The sequence below is a fragment of the Natator depressus genome, chromosome 26 (genome assembly GCF_965152275.1).
Source record: "Natator depressus isolate rNatDep1 chromosome 26, rNatDep2.hap1, whole genome shotgun sequence".
NCBI classification, from domain to species: Eukaryota; Metazoa; Chordata; order Testudines; family Cheloniidae; genus Natator; species Natator depressus.
This window is the reverse complement of record NC_134259.1, coordinates 14,244,468-14,258,150: the sequence shown is the minus strand read 5'-3', so window position 1 is coordinate 14,258,150 and position 13,683 is coordinate 14,244,468. Positions and strand designations below refer to the sequence as shown.

At 53.2% G+C, this 13,683-nt stretch overlaps 1 protein-coding gene across 1 annotated transcript in view; it reads left to right on the top strand.

Annotated features, from left to right (window-relative positions):
• LOC141978206 (uncharacterized) overlaps positions 1 to 13,683 on the top strand; it is a 41,421-nt gene that overhangs the window by 10,435 nt on the left and 17,303 nt on the right. The window contains exons 2-9 of the mRNA XM_074940110.1: positions 127 to 291; positions 1,361 to 1,409; positions 1,972 to 2,121; positions 2,632 to 2,704; positions 3,509 to 3,703; positions 4,421 to 4,502; positions 4,726 to 4,842; positions 5,966 to 8,545. Of these exons, the coding sequence (XP_074796211.1) occupies positions 127 to 291; positions 1,361 to 1,409; positions 1,972 to 2,121; positions 2,632 to 2,704; positions 3,509 to 3,703; positions 4,421 to 4,502; positions 4,726 to 4,842; positions 5,966 to 8,545 (3,411 nt within the window). The remainder of the gene's footprint in view (positions 1 to 126; positions 292 to 1,360; positions 1,410 to 1,971; positions 2,122 to 2,631; positions 2,705 to 3,508; positions 3,704 to 4,420; positions 4,503 to 4,725; positions 4,843 to 5,965; positions 8,546 to 13,683) is intronic.

Here is a 13,683-nt window from a genome sequence, read left to right as displayed (position 1 = left end):
CTGAGGGTGCTGGGGAGACTTTCCAGTGCTGACCCTCAGCTTCTCGCTGTTTCCAAGGTGGCTGGGCAGGGCTTTGGGTTGATTCCTAACTGCGTGGCTTTGTACACGTTCAATCTGTCTCAACAGGCACAAAACAAGGTGACAGGGGTTCTGGCTGCTGCGAAGGTGATTGACACGCAGAGTGAGGAGGAGCTGGAAGATTACGTGGTGGAGATAGACATCCTTGCCTGGTGCGATCACCCAAACATTGTCAAGCTGCTGGACGCACTGTACTGGGACAGCAGGCTGTGGGTGAGCTGTGGGGGCAGGTGGGCTGGCCTAACCTCCCAGTGTGGGTGATCTCAGAGCCAGGTGTTCCCTGGTGAGCCTTAGGACGAAAGCTAGAGGGGGAGGCAGACCCCACAAAGGTAACCCCAGGGCATGTGATTTAACCGGAGCTTTAACACAAAATAGATTTTTTTAAAAATTTTTTTAAAAAATAATCAGGCGACTGCCCCTTGGGCTTGAGCCGGGTGCCACCATTCCGAGCCCTGCAGGGTGGGTCCCATTAGCATGAGAAACCGATGCCACGAATCAGGGATATTTTCGGTGTGATCTTGGTTATTTACCTAACACACGCCCGGAGCCTGGTTCCCTGAATACAGTAGGAATGAACAGCAGCATGCAGCTCCATTGCTCAGGAATCCCCCAGCCTGCCCCTCCCACAGTCTCTGTGCCCACGAAGCTCCATCGCTCTGCTTCCTCTCAGGGTCACACCCATAACTCCTCCCACGCACACGCCGGCTGCACCCAGTCTCCTGCTAGCCCCTGCGTTTGCAATCGTTCTGATTGGGCTGGAAACTTCCTGCAGGAACCCAACATTGTCCAGCCGAAATGTTTCAGAGAAAGACTTTTCGTTCAGAATTGCTTATGGGGAAAATGGTGGCTTTGCCACCAGCTGTCGTAACAATTCAGAGGCGGCGGTGAATATTTCTACCAGCCAGCCTGTAAGAAGGGTGGGTGCAGGACCAGGTGGGCGTGTGTGTGGGCGGGGGGAATCAGTCTTTTGGCGTGACTAAAAGCAGAGATGTAGGAGGGAAGTCTAGGGAAGCCTGGCCTTTGTGCCAGCCTCACTGTCACAGCCGTGCAGTCAGAGCCGAGCAGCAACGGGGAATGGTTGAGGCAGGGTTTGAGAATGAGGCTGGGACGGTGATGAAGGAGAGACGAGCAGGTGGGTGAAGCTCTCTGGGTGGGAAGACCAGGGACTCTCCCTCGGTGGAGTATACAAGCCAGAGCCCCCTGCTGACGCTGCCCAGCCCCACCCCCGGCATGCTGAGACTGGAAGCTGGGCCATGAATGTGGCTCTCTGCTCTCTCCTCAGATCCTGATTGAGTTTTGCCCAGGAGGAGCAGTGGATGCAGCAATCCTGGGTAAGTAGGGGGGCGGCCATATTTCCCTGTGCTGAATATGGGACACCTGGTAAAATTATTCGTATGCAAGCGAGTTCAATGGCAACCAGTCAGAACTATGCAGGACAAACGTACGAATTAACATCGGGTTGTCTGAGCCCTCGTTAAAAAGAAATACTGCGTAGATGGATTCTTTTTATTTACCTTCTTCTCTTTAAGGCTTTAGGGGTCACACGGGGCGGGATGACAGCCCCCCATCCCCACGAGTTGTGATGTGTCTCAGTCTCTCTTCCCCCCCTTCCCCCCCTCCCCCCCCAGCTGTGTCTGGCTGGCTATTGAGAGCACAGGCTCTTCGGGGCAGGGCCCGGCTTTGGCTCTATGGCTGTGCAATGCCCGTAGAACGGGGCCCTGAGCCCAGCTGAAGTCCCCATCCCTGGCAAGGTGCTACCTTCGTGCCCGTACTAATTGGGCCAGCTGTAACCCCTGACTTGAACCTGTCTCTGTGTCTCCTGTCGTGCCCCATGCCCAGGGTGCTGGGGGGCTTTAGCTACCACACTAACTCCCCAGGGGTGTCTGATTTCAGAGCTGGAGAAGGGTCTGACAGAGGAGCAGATCCAAGTGGCCTGTAAGCAGATCCTGCTGGCCCTGCAATATCTCCACAGCTGCAAGATCATCCATCGGGATCTGAAGGCTGGGAATGTCTTGCTGACCTTGGAAGGAGATGTCAAGCTGGGTGAGACTCTGGGGAAGAGACGCGGGCGGGCCGAGTATGGGGTGTGTCATGGGTTTGGAAGCAGTCCAGTAGCAACCCAGGATCCTGCTCCCGGAGGCAGAGAATTAAATTGGTTAGTCTCTCAGGTGCCACAAGTCCTCCTTTTCTTTTTGCGAATGCAGACTAACACGGCTGCTACTCTGAAACTAGAAGAAGTTAAGAGCCTTCGGGTTCTACTGTATGACGCATTCCAGTGAATTATCAGCAGGCGATATAGGACGCTGCCAGCCAGGTGCACCGTATTCCCAGAGCGGCTGTAGCAGGGGTGTGTGCGAGCGTGGGGGTCACACCCTTGCTGGGCCGCATGCTTGGCTGACGTAACTCCACCGGCAGCCGTGAAGTGACGGAAGTCAGCAGAGTCGTGCCATGCCCCTGGGTCATGGAGTTACGCCCACAGAGAGTTCGGCCCTGGAGACAGTAAAACCTCCCACTCATAGTCATCGATTGTCTTCTCTTCTCTTTATGACGTAGCTGATTTTGGAGTCTCTGCCAAAAACTCCCAAACCCTGCAGCGACGGACATCCTTCCTTGGGACACCATATTGGTATGTGCCGGCACTGCCTGGGAACATCAGGGCATTGTGGGTAATGGACTTGGGAACAAAGTTGTTTGCTACTGGCCTTTGGCGCGTGCGGACACGGTGGCAGATCAGAAATGCTCTGTACTGTCCCTCCAGTGATAGGCTGAGCTCCAGGGCGTTGAAAGAGGGGACACTGGAACCAATCTTTTCCATTGACATCATTTCAGCAGAAAGTGGCTTTTTGTTGAAAAGGAAAATGTAGCAGAAAAAAGGGTTTTGGATGAAAAATCAGCAGCTGAAAACATTTTGGTAAAAATTGTTGGCTTTTGGTAAAAACTTGCTGGTTAATTTTGAAAACCGCTCTTTTTTTAAAACTGAAAATGGTTTTCAGAAATTTTTTTTTTCTGTTTCTGAGTCTGGCTTTTCCTTGGAAATGTGAAAAGTTTCATGGGCAATTTTGACAAGACAGAAAGAACGATTTTTTCCCCATAATAAAGTCTTGGCCTTTTGCCAGCTCTGGCAGGTGCAGGATGTGGTGAAATCCAGCTGCCCGAAGAGACTGGGATGGCAGATGCCCCTGTCTGCACTCTCCTCACTTTAGGAGACCCCTGGCACCCACTCATGGCACAGGTACTGTCCCCCAGCTGAGCAGGGCTGGGTGGGACTCCATGCAGAAGACATCCTCATTTTTGTGCCACTTCCAAGACAGTCTGACAGTCTCGTTATTTGCTGCTCTAATGGGGCTGGTGACAGCAAATGCTCAGGGAGATGCTGATGGGGAAACCCACCGGTAGGTCATTGTGAGCTCATCTCTCTCTCTGGGTGCAGGATGGCTCCAGAAGTGGTGCAGTGTGAGACCTCGAAGGAGAACCCCTATAACTACAAGGCTGACATCTGGTCCCTGGGGATCACCCTGATCGAGATGGCCGAGATGGAGCCCCCCTTCCACGAGCTGAACCCCATGAGGGTGCTGCTGAAAATCTCCAAGTCCCAGCCACCCACCTTGCGCTGTCCCAAGCGATGGTGAGTCCTTTGACCAGGGAACCCCAACACACGTAGTGCTGAGAACGCACCGCCATGGTCATGACAGTGATTTACAAGGGTGCCCACCTCCAGCAATTCCCAAACTGCATAGGCATGCAGCACCTCTGGGGGTGGGCACCAGCATGCAAGTGGGAGGAAGGGAAAGGTTGGCCACCAATACTGGAGTGAACCCTGACTCTTACTAAAAACACCTGGAGGCTTTTGCTATCCATGCACGGCAGACAGGGCTCCGTTTACAAGGTCCTTAAATAGCAGGGGATCTGGCTGTCCGCCTGGGAAGGACAAAGGGCTGAGCCCCCCGTCTGGAGCTTTGAACCCATAGCTCCAGGGAGCAGAGGTATTGCCAACCACAGCCTGGGGCTTGTTACAGCATTGCTGCTGCTCCACAGTGCAAGCCGGCAATGGGGGGTTACCATCATCCCATGGTATAGGTGGGGCACGGAGCCAAAACAATTGCAAGGGATGTGGCCAAGGTCCCACAGTGAATCAGTGGCGGAGCTGGGGCTAGACCCTAGGAGTTCCAGCTTCCGGGCCACCTCTTAGCCACTGTTTGGGCCTTCTTCCCATCACCTGCCTAGGCTTAAAGGGGGGTCCTGGGCCGGGCTACCCCGGGGAGCACAGAGCTAGAAGCAGAGCTCAGGGGCTGAGCAGCACGGAGGAGTTTTCGCCTCTTCAATCCATTGCTGTGTCCTGCAGGTCTGAGGAGTTTAAAGACTTTCTGAGAAAATCGCTGGAGAGGAATCCTGAGGTCCGGTGGTCAGCCAGCCAGCTCCTGCAGGTGAGATATGCCCCCTTGGCCGCGTCCTCCCTCACAGGGCAGGGACAGGGACTGGGGGGCAGGGGAGGGGACTTTCCCGTGCTACCTTGTGCCCCAGAACCCCTCGCTTCCCTCAGCAGCGAAACTCAGGGTCCCACCAAGAGGTGCCCTGGCCCCCCAGCCCGGCACACAGAGACTGTCCCTGTGGAGAGCTGCACCTGACGGGTCCCTTGCTTCCCCTCAGCACCCCTTCGTGGCAGAGGTGTCGGAGAAGCGGCCCCTGCGGGAGCTGATCGCAGAGGCCAGGGCAGAGGTGATGGAAGAGGTGGAAGAGGAGGAGGAGGAAGGACATGTCTCATCAGTAAGCAGCAACCGAAGCTCATTGTCATTTCCTAGAGGCCAGGCTGGCTCCCCCCAGGGGGGCCGCGCAGGAAGGGGAACATCAGTGATCATGTGGCCCGGGGCACGAGGCCGCCTGCCCCTCAAACAAGCCCGGCTGGGCCTGGCATCACATGGGAATGGGGGGCGATAGCGGGGGCGGGGCCAGGCTGGGGCCGGGCATGCTGCGTGGGGGGGGAGGAGTGGGCAGGACCAGGCGTGCTGGGGGGGGGAAGAGTGGGCAGGACCGGGCGTGCTGGGGGAAAGAGTGGGCGGGACCGGGTGTACTGCAGGGGGGTGACAGCAGGTGGGGCTGGGCATGCTTGGGGGGGGAAATGGGCGAGGCTGCGGGGGAGCGATAGTGGGCATGCTGGGGGAGGGACGTGGGCAGGACCAGATGTGCTGTGGGGGGGCGATAGTGGGCAGGGCCGGGCATGCTGCGGGAGGGACGTGGGTGGGACCAGACGTGCTGCAGGAGGAGGAGGAGGAGCGAGGAAGAGGATGGGGGTGATAGCGGGCGGGTACGTTGCTGAGCAGGGAGATCCCTGAGTGAGCTAGCGCCAGCCCGGCTGTACTGGGAGAGCAGTGTGGGGTAGTCTTCCCCTCTGCTTCCCCAGCCATCCAGGGGTTTCTCACCCACTTGCTATGGTGATTCATACTCAGTGGCACTGGAAAAGGGGGGGCCCTGGCCCTCCCATTTTTCACCAGCGAGCAACGGGGAGAGGGGGCGGAGTAGAGCGAGCCGGGGTGTGGTTTTGGGGGGAAGGGGGGGTGCAAGGGCAGGTGTTGGGCCTCAGCGCTCCCTGTGCTTGGCTGTCACCTGCCTCAGCAGGAGGGAACGTTCCATGGGCCGTGCTATATGGACGGCCCTCAGGCGTCTCCTGCCTCCCTGCCCGGCCATTCGGGATCAGGTGACGCTCTGAGCCAGGTCCTTAGGTGGTGCAACCTGGAACAGCTCCATTGATTTCATTGGCACCAGCTGAGCATCTGCCCCCATGGCTCCTCCGGGTTAGATAGGGGGGTTTCATGAGGTCGCGGTTTAGATTTGGGTGTTTGACAAGAAGCTGCAGCTATCTCTAACCTTTCTCTTCCTCTTGATCCAACAGCCACACCATGACCACAAAGGCTCCTTTTACAAGGCCTCCAGCAGCAGCCACCATGAGCAGGAAACGCCGTCCCAGCACAGTCAGAACCTGGACGGGAGGGAAGTGCAATCCCTCCCCATGGCAGGAGCTGGCAGGGAGATGGACATGATGGCTCAGCCAGCCAGCCACTCTGCTCCGCCAGCAGAGGAGAGCAAACAGGAAGAGCAAACGGGGTCTCCAAAGAATCAGACGGGGAGCCCTCTCCCTGCTGGCCAGCCTGAGTTCCAAGGACCTGGGGTCAACACCAGTGTCCAGGGGGACTCAGTCCCCTATGGTCCCCAGATGAAGACAAAAAAAGCTTCCGACTTCCTGAAACAAATGAGGCGAAAGTCCGCGCCCATGTTTGCAGCTTCCCGGGAGCTGCGCGGCTCCATGAGGCTCCCCTCCCGAAAGCCCTCTGACGTCCTGAAGCTGATGAGACGCAGGTCGTTCTTTGGTGGGTTGAAGTCACAAGAAAATGCCAGCGAACCAGGTGGGATCAATGGAGAGCCAGTGGCGCATACAGCCAGCGGGAAAGCTCAGGGCAAGGAGCAGCTGCCTTCATGTCCTGAGCCTCAGCCATGCGTGGGACTGCCAGACACTCTGGAGGAGACAGCGCCAGATCCCTTCCGAGCAGCAGCACGCAAACCAGAAGCAGAGAAGGACTTTAAAGGGGACCGTGAAAAGGAGACCAGCTCTCTAGAGAGCCCAGCCCAAGCAAGAGAACTTTGTACCGGGCTAAATCTTTTAGCACCATCTAAAGATCCAACTGTAGGGCAAGAGGTGGAAACAGAAGAAGCAGAAACTGCTGACGATCAGGCCAACTCTGTATTGGAAGAAACTCAGGCAGGTTTTAAACTCCCCGACTCAAACATAACAGACAGAGTTCCCTCCACAGAAGCAGAAAGTCAACAGGCAGCTGTAGGCCTGGAGGACAGGACCCAGACATGCCCCACTTTGCTCTCAGTGAGTAACATGGAAAGCCTGTCAAATAGCGATTCTCCCAGTAATTTATTGACTCTGCAGGAACACACAGGAGCAACTAAGTGGGACTTGTCTGAAGGCTCAGCTGTGATGGGAGAAGGACAGACTGTGGATGAGAATCCTCCCCCCAGTTCCAGGAAATGGAGGATTCCGGTTGAAAGGACAGAGGAAATACGAAGTTTAGCCAAGAAACATTACCTGGATTGTGCGTCTGTGAGCAGCCCTCTTGCAAACCTGGGCGTGAGCGAGGGCACACGACTAATAGCAGCTCTAGACCTTTGTCAGACTAGTACTAAAGTTCTGAGCATGAAAGAATCCTGGAGACAGCTCCAGCCCAAAGGTGCTGGACTGTGTATAGATAAGGAAGCGAGAGGGGTTAGATTACAGACTGAAAATTTCTCAAATGCAGCAGAAGCACAAGAAGGTGGAAGCCCAAAGACGTCTGGGGAGGTAGCAGAGCAGACACACTGTGAAACTGAGCATGAAAGACTCCTCAAGAAATTAGAGCAGAGTGGTGAGAATTGGCAACAGGCAGAAACCTTCTCAGTAAAGAATGAAGCAGACGGAGACATGGAGAACGCAGATGAACACACGGAGGTGGGATCAGCAACCCTAGAAGAGCCATGTTGTATGGGAGAGATTGCAGTGACTGAGAATGGAGAGAAAAATACAGCAGCCGCTCATTCTGCTCAGGAGACAGTGGTTCCAGCCAAAGCAGAAACAGGGAAGAATGAGGAAGAAACTATAGACAACAATATAAGGGGCCATTTAAATGAAGAAGATCAACATTGCGGGGTGGACACCTCCCCCAGGGAGATCATGGGGCCAGCACATGAGGAGGCAGAAGGAGATACTGTGAACAAGGTTGTAGAGGAGCATTTAAAGGGAGACCAACATGCAATGCTGGACACATCCAGCCAGGAGATACTGGTGCCAGCAAGAAAGGAAGCCCAGGAAGGCACTAGAGAAAATATAACACTGGGTCATTTAAATTTAGAGGATCAAAACTCAGTGGCGGATACCTCCCCCAAGGAGAGCCTTGTGCCAGATAAAGCACACACAGGGGAGAAAGTGGAAGACAGTGCAGACAGTCCTAGGCGTGGCCCGTTAAATGCTGTTGAGGACAAAGACCGTAAAGCTAGGGGAGATGGAAATGGTAGAGAAACAGCAAAGGAAGAGAGACATCCACCCGGAGAAGGTCTGGCAGAGGCTGCTCTGGATCCAGAAGGGGCCTCGGGGGATGGAGCTGGAAGAGAAGAGAGAAGTGCCTCCCTGGGGAACGGAGCAGGGCTGGAACCCCAGGGGGCATCTATTGGGCACCCAAAGGTAAGGAAAATCGTGAGCTTTGCTGAGGCACCCCTGGGCTGCCCCGCCTCCCTGAAACAGACAGCTAATGGAGGAGCCATGAGAGATGGAAAAGATCCCAGTGGTGAGGGAGATTCAACCTTAAACGATGGATTAATACACAACCAAGAAAAAGAGATGCTGACTTCACCAGGCAATACAGAATCTGACATACACCGCCACCTTCCTTCTGCAAGGCTGCAGACCCCGCGCTGCACGCAAGACGTCACACAGGTAGGCTGGCATGACACGTGAGACTAGAATGCTTTGAATGGGGGGCGGGATGCCAGGGTCTGGGGCATGGGGCCTTTCGTCTCTAGGGCTGTCTCTGGGCCTAGCTGGGAGGCTATTGTGGGCTGACTTGAGGTTCTTAGTCCTGTGGCCATACCCAAAAACCCCTCCTACTCCCCTGGCCCCACACAGACTGGCTCCCTGGAATGGAGAAGGACTGAGCTGACTGAATCCGGAGGGAGGTCCCTTTAGATCAGGCCTGAGGCACAGCCATGGGGAAAGGGGAAGATACTTTTTCTGCCAGGCCTACAAACAGGACTTCATCTTCCCGGGCTCTCCCCCTGGCAACTCTGAGGAGCACCAACTCCATTTTGAGCCCCGAGGCTGTATAAAATCCATGCTTTGTGGATGGGCTGCGGCAGGCAGGCAGTACAGAATGGCCCAGAAGCACGGTGCTGTCTGGTTTGTCTCACAGCACATCCATGGTTAACTGCTGCTTTGTCTGGAGGATGTAACAAACCAGAGAAACCACAGACTGTTTCAAGCAGAAACAGATTAAACTGTTAGCACCGAATCCTAATGCCCTTTTTCTCTGTCTGTGCTCAGTGGGACAGATCCTCAACGGTTGTAGTGCGAAAAAGGGCCGAGGTCAATTTACACCAGTGGAGGATCTGTTCCAGTATCTGTGGCTGGCTTCACTGGGCGCTTTGCCTGAGCAAGGGCTGAGCATGGACTTGGGGAATTAGCCCAGTGACCTCAGTGAGAGTTGGCATGTGACCCTCCGGATTTGATCCATAAGAAAATGACAATTATGCAAATACACCAGACCCTCGCTAGAACGCGGGATTTGGGATCCATGTGCGGTACCGCGTTAACGCGGGGACCCCGTTAAAATGAATTCCAATTAAAGTCATTAAATTTGGGATTCATGGCCGCAACCACGTTATATGCGAATTCGCGCTATATAGACGCGTGTTCTAGCGAGGGTCCGGTGTACATTATCCAGGGAACTGGCATGTTGGGGCCTCTGGTGCCAGGCTCTGCACTGGTGGTTTGTCACGGTAGCTGCTAATCGACAGCTCTTCCTCACCCAGTGCCAGCTGTGAGGAACAAGACCCGCTCAGAGCAGGATAGCCTCACTAAGGTTTGGTCCAGGTTCCCTTTCCCTGTGCCAGCAAAGTGTATGTCAGTTCCCATTCCCTGTGCCAGGAGATGTCAGTTCCACCCTTTCTGCACAGAGGTCCTGTCCTGATGCCCATTTTCTAGGCTCTTCCGAAAACTGTCAGCAACAGCCACACATGCCGATTGCTCTGTTTGCCAACCAGACGCTTTAACTGATCGCCCCGCTACAATTCGTTGCGTGAGCCCAGCTCCTTGCTTTCATGCTTGGTCCTATTCAGAGTGACCCAGAGCTGGGCAAACCTTCCAGAGGGCCAAACCCTGACATCCTGACAGAGCGGAGGCTATCACAGCTACAGAGGCAGCAAGCAGTAGTAGTGACCCAAGAAATGGAAGAGACAATGAAGATGACTGGATAGGGAAGTTGCGGGATGTACATTATCCTGGAGCAGGTACCTGAAAAGAGCTTTGTTTGTGTGGGGTGCTGCTGACAGATGTGATGGAAGAGAGGGTCCAAGGTGTGGAGATGCAGGTAGAAACTGTGGTTGAATTTCAAAGGGGATTTGCATGGATGAAGAAGGGAAGGCAAGAGGAGGCTGAAGGGAAAACTCTAAGACTTGGAGATGCAAGCTGGACTGGAGAACTCTGAGGGTAAAAGGGGCCAGTGGAAGCATGTGATTATGAGAACAAGCCAAGGAAACAACTGGTGAGTGAAGGAGAAATAGAGTTGAGGAAAAGGTTTGTGGAGTTGGAAAGTGAAGGGGCATGGCAGAGAAGGCGAGAGGGCCAGGAAGAAGAGAAGAGCAGCTAGTCTTACAAGAAGAGAGCTGGATTTTGGAGCCCCAGGAGCACAGACACTGATTCGCAGAAGATTGCAAGTGAGAGTAAAGGACAAAAGGCAGCCTGAAAGAACAGAAGGCTGGAGAATGGCACCAACACCAGGAAGAGGAAGGTCTATTAGATTGGGGACTCCCTACTAAGAAGAACAGACAGTCCTGTCACCAGAGTTGATCCAGAGAACAGAGGGGTGTGCTGTCTGCCGGGAGCTAAGATACGGGATGTGAACCTGAGGCCAAAGAGGATCCTAATGTGAACAGGAAAGAATCCACTGACTGTCCTTCATGTGGGAACAAATGACACAGACACTTAAGGAAATGGAGGCTTAGGTGATCTCCAGTGGGATTGTACCTGTCCCCAGAAGAGGAGAGTGAAAGTGAGACAAGATGATGATGATGATCAACAGATGCTCAGGCATCTGGAGGGCTTTGGGATGTTCAGCCGCTGGGAGGCATTCACTGACAGAGGACTGTTCTCTTGGGACGGACTCCACCTGAGTAGGGATGAAGATAGACTTCTGGGTTGGAGGTTGACACAACTGATTAAAAGAGCTTTAAACTAGGAATTTGGGGGAGATGGTTGGGAGATGCTCATGTAATCTCAACACCTGATCCGAATATTGAGCAGGAGGAAAATCAAGTAAGAGAGGATACAGCAATGGAGAAAGGAACACCAGAGGGCAAGAGAGTGGACATCAAGAGGAAGGACAGCGCTGATTCCAATGGCACTAAATCAGGTGGGCGATATCGGCGATGATCCGGTGAGGAATTTGGGCGAAGCTGAGAAGAAACAATGAAGATAACTGTACACCAGTGCAAGGAGCCTGGGTAACAAAATGGACGAAGTAGAGCTACTGGTCCAGGAAGGTGAAACCAGACGTGAGAGGGATTATTATCCCTCTATTGTTTCTATACAAACACGGTGGGATAGTTGTTGTCACGGAGTGTGGGGGAGTCCAGGCCCTGCACCCCTCTTCCTGGGATTCACTGAGACTCTCAGCCAGCCAGTAAAACAGAAGGTTTATTGGACAACAGGAACACAGTCCAAAACAGAGCTTGTGGGTACACCCAGGACCCCTCAGTGAAGTCCTTCTGGGGGAGCAGGGAGCTTAGACCCCAGCCCTGGGGTTCCCTGTGTTCCTCCACCCAGCCCCAAACTGAAACTAAACCCACCCAGCAGGTTCCCTGCTGCAGCCTCCGTCCACATTCCTGGGCAGAGGTGTTACCTCCCCCTCCCCCTCCTGGCTCAGGTGACAGGCTCTCAGGTCTCCCGTCCCCAGGGCACATTCCCAGGTCAACACTCCCCCCCTCCCTGCTGCGTCACATCGTCACAGTTGTCATGGCTGGAGCACAGGGTTTGAAGGGTATATGCTATTCAGGAAAGACAGAAATAAAGATAGAGGGCTGCAGTAGCATTGTATATTAATGACAAGGTAGATTGTAAAGAAATTAGAAGTGATGAAATGGATAAAACAGAATCCATTTAGGCTCCACTGGGATAATGCTTGGGGTGTGCTACAGACTCCCAGGATCCGATCTGGATATGGATAGAAATCTCTTTTATTTTTCATGAAATACATACTACTGGGAATTGTGTGATTATGGGAGACTTTAATTTCCCAGATATAGATTGGAGGAGAAGTGCTACTAATAACCATAGGGTCTAGGTTTTCCTCGATGTGACAGCTGACAGATTCTTCACCCGATAATCACTGAACCTACAAGAGGTGAGGCCATTTTAGATTTGATATTAGTGAGTAGAGAGGAGCTTGTATTGGAAAAACCCGGGAAGCGGGTGGGCGCAAGCCCACCCACTGCTAAAGGCCCCTCCCCCAGCCTAGCGGGAGGGACCACTGGACCCAGGGACCAACTGATTGCGGGGGACAACTAATGAAAAACAGGGATCGGAGTGAAGGTCAGAGGTTCAAAACGAGGATACCGGATGGGGACACTGAGCAGAGAAGCCCGGACAGCGCCCACTGCTCCTCAAAGTTGTCGAGGGAGCCAGCGGACGCTGCCCAGTGGATCATACTGAAAGGTGAACTGTCAGGCTCGAGGGCGGTTCCTCAGGGATTGGTCTTGGGACCAATCTTATTTAACATTTTCATTCATGAATTTAACTCAAAAAGTGGGAGTGTGCTAATAAAATTTGCAGATGACACAAAGTTGGGAGGTATTGCCAATCCAGAGGAGGACCAGAATATCATACAAGAAGATCGGGATGACCTAGAAAACTGACGTAATAGACATGGGATGAAATTTAATAGTGCACAGTGAAAGGTCATGCACTTAGGGACTAACAACAAGAATTTTTGCTATAAACTGGGGACGTATCAGTTAGAAGTGACAGAGGAGAAAGACCTGGGTCTGGTCGATCGCAGGATGACTATGAGTTGCCAATGTAATGTAGTCATGAGAGACTAATTCAGTCCTAGGTTGCATCAGGCGAGGTATTTCCTGTAGAGACAGGGAAGTGTTAGTACCATTATACAAGGCACTGGTGAAGCCTCATCTGTGTGCAGTTCTGATCTCCCATGTTTAAGAAAGATGAATTCAAACTGGAACGGGTGCAGAGAAGGGCGACTAGGATGATCTGAGGAATGGAAAACCTACCTTATGAGAGGGGACTCAAAGAGCTTGGTTTGTTTAGCCTAACCAAAAGAAGGCTGAGGGGAGGTATAATTGCTCTCTATAAATACATCAGAGGGATAAATACCAGTGCAGGAGAGGTGTTATTTAAGTTAAGGGCCAATGTTGGCACAAGAGCAAATGGCTATAAACTGGCCATCAACAAGTTTAGGCTTGAAATTAGATGAAGGTTTCTAACCATCAGAGGAGTGAAGTTCTAGAACGGTCTCTCAAGGGGAGCAGTGGGGGCAAAAACCGTAACTGGCTTCAAGACTGAGTCTGATAAGCGTATGGAGGGGATGGCATGGTATTACTGCCTACAATGGCATGTAGCCGATCTGCAACTGCTCGCAGAAAATATCTCCAAAGGCCGGAGATGGGACACTAGATGAGGAGGCTCTGAGTTACTGCAGAGAATTATTTTCCAGATATCTGCTGGGTGAGTCTTGCCCACATGTTCAGGGTCTAACTGGTTACCATATTTGGGGTCAGAAAGGAATTTTCCTTCAAGTCAGATTGGCAAAGACCCTGAAGTTTTTTCGCCTTCCTCTGAAGTGT